General features: G+C 33.2%; 1 protein-coding gene across 1 annotated transcript in view; it reads right to left on the bottom strand.

The window, feature by feature from the left end:
- Positions 1-3,936: 3,936 nt before the first annotated feature.
- The window catches only part of LOC108692171 (UPF0047 protein YjbQ), a 1,621-nt gene continuing 873 nt past the window's right edge, over positions 3,937-4,684 (bottom strand). Inside the window, exon 3 of the mRNA XM_018200328.1 lies at positions 3,937-4,589. Coding sequence (XP_018055817.1) covers positions 4,374-4,589 — 216 coding nt within the window. The 3' untranslated portion in view covers positions 3,937-4,373. The remainder of the gene's footprint in view (positions 4,590-4,684) is intronic.

Below are 4,684 nucleotides of genomic sequence, written 5' to 3'. Positions count from 1 at the left end.
TTTCCAATCATTTGTTCAGAAATTATTGAATTCAAAACGTTAAAGTAGCCCGCGCATCACCTACAGTATGTGATATTCTCTCGAGTCTGACATGTAGTCACTGAATACAGAAGTATGTAGTCTTTTTGGTCACTGATTTCAAATCTGAAATAAAAAATGTAATTGAAAATGGTGGATCCAATATGGAAAACAAGAATTTTAAAAAAATTCCGTACATGAAAATCGATATCTGGTGGTTTTGTAAGTCTCTGATTACTTATACCGTAATCACAATTGTTGAATTGAAAATAGCAGATCCAATTGCGGTGAATAGCAAATGTCCACGAAACTTTTTTCAAAAAAGACTTTAAACTAGAAACATACAGTTATAAATATAAATTGTCAGATATTTTTTATGATTTTTTCTTTCGAATTTGGTTTTATATTTCCAAATTTATCAATTTTTTGATTTTTTAAGATTTTTCTAAAGTTTTTTGTTTGCGGTTTGCATAAAACATTTTTATAAGCATCAAAAAAAATATTTTTAATATAGTTGGAACATTTCTGAATTAAATGCCGTAAAACAGATCTTGGTATCATTTTATATTTAGCTGGAAAAAATTAATAAAAAAGTTACTTCCAGAAAAAACTGTTTTTGCGATTATTTAAAAAATAGAGGATGATAAAAAATGGACAATGTATTCGTTTTCAGCGCATGAAAATTCTATAGAAACATCTTTCAAAGTTCAAAGCACAAGACTCCCCCTCTATCTAAATTTTGTCGGTCTGTGTTATTAGTGGACTATAAAAAATAATGCATAAAACTAAATCCAGGTTTTTTTCAAACACTAGCAAGAACCAATCATATTAAAGAATCACTAAGCGCTGACTGATTATAGTTTTCTCTGCTGAACGCAGCCATTATATTATAATTTGAGCTCCGATAATGTTTTTTTAAGCTATGTGAACTGTATAGATAGAGGGTCCATTTAATGCTACAAACATGCTTCGAAGCATTTGATTGACCAATCAGAAGAAAGAATTTTGTTGATTGACCAACACTTATACTGTTACATTTTTATTATATTGACATTTATAGCATTAAGTGGACTGTAGCAAAAGACGTATTTTACATTGACCTAATTTACGTCGTGCACTTGATACGAGTACCAAGTAGTATCTTTCTATTGAATTATCTTAACTTCGGCGATACATTACGTGTAAACATATATATAATATGTGTATTTAATTTTTCATTTTAATGCATACATAAGCAATTTAGTACATCATTCTTTAAATATATTACTAAAATTAAGATAATTTAATAGAAAGTTACTAGTTAATACGCATATCGACTGCTCGGTGTAAAAGGGGTTAATAAAGCATAAGTAATTTAGGATACAGTCCTCTTGGCGCTACAAATGTTTCGAAGCATTTGTAGTAGGAAGAAGATTGTAGCCTTAATTATTTATTAATGGATGATGCGTATTTTTCTTCTTGCACGCTTATACACGTTGAGAATTAACGACTAAACAACGACGTCTGTTCTGCCTGTCTGCCAGCCCATTCGCTGCAGCAAGCGTAGTAAGTAGCTGTTAATAACATCATGTAAGTGTAAGTAGCTCAGTGTCGGTTCGTCGCGAAGACCCCTTCGGTTTTTTTTTCCAATAATCTTTAGAGCGAAAAAGAAAATAAAAGAATCATGCATATTTATTCAAAGACTCGAAGTCTCGAGGACTGAAAGTGATTAGACCTTTTAACATTTCCAAGAGACCAAAGGTCAAGAATTCAAAGACTCTCCTGAAACCGCGCTATCTTTGCGACGATTCAACATTACAATTTATCGCAGTGCTGGATTTTTTAAAAACGATATCTTAGGTACTTCCGACTCCTAGAACAAGTGATCTGTTTGATAGTCGAGAGTTCATTGCGGCAATTCTTTATTAAGACTCCTGAGTAGTTACTTCAGCCATATTGAATCGTGATATCATAAGCGAGAAATGACACGTTAATTTTTCTTGTATACCATTTGTAAATAAAGAGAATTTGAGACAAAATAATGAGATTTTAAAATACTTGTAAAAATGGACTCTCCTTATTTTCTCTAATAGTCAGTAAAAAGTCGAAAAAGGCTCGTAAAATGAAAATAGGCTATGCATGCGCATTGAGTAAACGTATTTTATGTGCCTTTTACGAGTATTTCCTGACTGTTAAGGGAAATAAGGATAATTTTCTTCCATTTTTAAAGTGTTTTAAAGCGATCTCATCATTTCATTTCATGCAAATTTTTTTTTTTTAAATGGCATGGAAAAAAAATCAACGTGTCGTTTATGACATATTTCTCGCTTATGACATTATGATTCAATATGCCTGGAATGAATACTTAGGAGTTTTAAAAAAAGTCTTTAATACTTTAATAAATTGTATCTCGTAACGCAAAACAATTTCGCAATTTGCAAATGTCGGAAAATTTAATGTCTGAAAATAATAAAACGATTGAGTTTGTCGTAACTCAATGGGGCAGTATGTTATAGTAACTGTAATATAACAAAAAAAATATGATCAATGTTGAGGCAATCGATTTTTCGAGCAACATAGCAATGTTGCTTTAATTGAAATATTATACAGAATGGTATAAAAAATCATTCGAATTTATCTTTAGCAAAAAAATTTGCAAGGAATTAAGTAACAAGAAGTACATGCAATATTAAGTAATAATTTTTAAATATAAAATTATATTTTAAATATAATTAAATATAATTTGATCAAATCATAAGTTGCTAAAGAATCGAATGAGATATCAATATATAATTTTTAGCAATCATTAATACTATGCATGATTCATAGAGATGACTCTTATTGCAGTTCACGATTGATAAAAATCTCTAAATTATTATATTAAAAAAATTGTTACTCAAAAAAAGTATCACTTGTTATAACTTGTTATTACTTAGTTTTTTGCCAATTTTTCTCTTGTAATATTTATATACTTAAATTTTTTGCGCACTCTGCATATGCGCTATAATTCACATAAAACTGTATAATCGCGCTATGTGTGCCCATGAAATATAACATACCCTATAACTTTAACGGAAACGCGCACAGTAAGAGTATCATAACTCCTTCTCCCCTTATATACATATACACACTCTCAATGCGACAATGTTAACATCAGTATTCACGAGCAATTCGTTTAGAGCTCCTAATTATTTTTAAAGCGGTTTAGAAAGTGCGCAATGCGTACTTTACACTCTCTCACTCTTGTTTATCTTGCTTTTTTTAAATCCCTCTCTTTTCTCTCTCATTTTCAAACAGCTCAAAGATAGCAGAGCGTAAAAAAGAATACTATGAGTCCTTGCACGGCTGCTCATATTAGTTAACTCTGTTTATACAAAAGATTTCCTAAATAAAGCTATGTAAATTCGGAGTATTGGACGCGTTTCCGGAATGCATAAATTTGTGTTCTTTTCCTTCTCTTTCTCTTTTTTCTCAAATTGCTTTCCTTAGAGTGTCTCTCGCTTTTTACTTTCTTCTCTCTTCAAGAACGAAGCGGAAGAGTGCTGGATATTAGCATTTAATTCGTTTTTGTTTACATGAGACACGTGCAATGCACGCATCTGCCGTGGCAGTTTTTTCTTCAGCTCTCTGTTCTCTCATCTCTTCATATCCATCTATTTTATTATTATTATTATTATTATTATTATTATTATTACTCTTATTATTATTGTATGTTGTGAATGTCCAACGTGACAAATATACAAGCTAAACAAAATGCCAGAAATGAAAAACAAGGGAAGTATTTCAAGTTGTTGCAAAAATTATAGCTTCCAAAATCTTGGAATATATAGAAACAGCTTTAAAAGATAGTCTTTTGTATCTTCAAATGCCAAATGTAAATTTTTTTATATCTTAATGTAATTATTTAAGAAAAGTTCCCTTAAAATGTGAGTTGCTGAGTTGTAAGGATAACATCCAGGTTGAAAACCTTAGGTCCCATGGGTTCCTCTGTCTAGGAAATTTTTGCCGACTTTTAGCGACAGACAATCCCAATGGCTCATCATCACATGAATGGAAAAGAATATTCATGCAAAACAATATCGGAGACACAAATAAAATTCTAAAGCACATACACGCGCGCACACAAGTCTTGAACGATGCACGATCTCCGGTCTGTTCACTCGATGAATGACGCGAAACATCGAGGACACGGTTGATCGCTATTGACGGTGGTTATCCCCGAGCGAAAGGTAAGTCCGCGAGGTATCCGGCTCATTCCTCCTCAATAGATTGTACTCTTAGAAGTTGACTAGGACTTAAAGCGGCTGCTAGCTCGAGTCGCTTGAGGTGGACGCACGCGGCTGACGATTGCCACGCCTTCGGGGGTGCGAGTGGTCCTAGCTGCTGGTAGACGCGATAGGGCTAACTGGGCTCAGGGGACTGCGCGCCGAATCCCTCAGGACACCAGTCAATGTTACTACTAGCTTACGACTACCAGCATGATCGCGATGTTCACCTAACCAAATGCCCTGCCATGTTCCCAGTGCCAACTTGCCGTCGGTGATTGGGATGCTCAACGATGAGCCCAGGAAACAAGCCTTCACATGCGCCGGCTGTAAAACATTCAGAAATATTTAATATCGCCGTTTTTAGTCACCTTATTCATGTGTTTTTGATCAAATCAATCTATATTTGGCAAAATATATGC

This window comes from Atta colombica, unplaced genomic scaffold (genome assembly GCF_001594045.1).
Source record: "Atta colombica isolate Treedump-2 unplaced genomic scaffold, Acol1.0 scaffold63, whole genome shotgun sequence".
NCBI classification, from domain to species: domain Eukaryota; kingdom Metazoa; phylum Arthropoda; class Insecta; order Hymenoptera; family Formicidae; genus Atta; species Atta colombica.
Note: the sequence above shows the minus strand (reverse complement) of the source record. Positions and strands in the feature narration are given on the sequence as shown.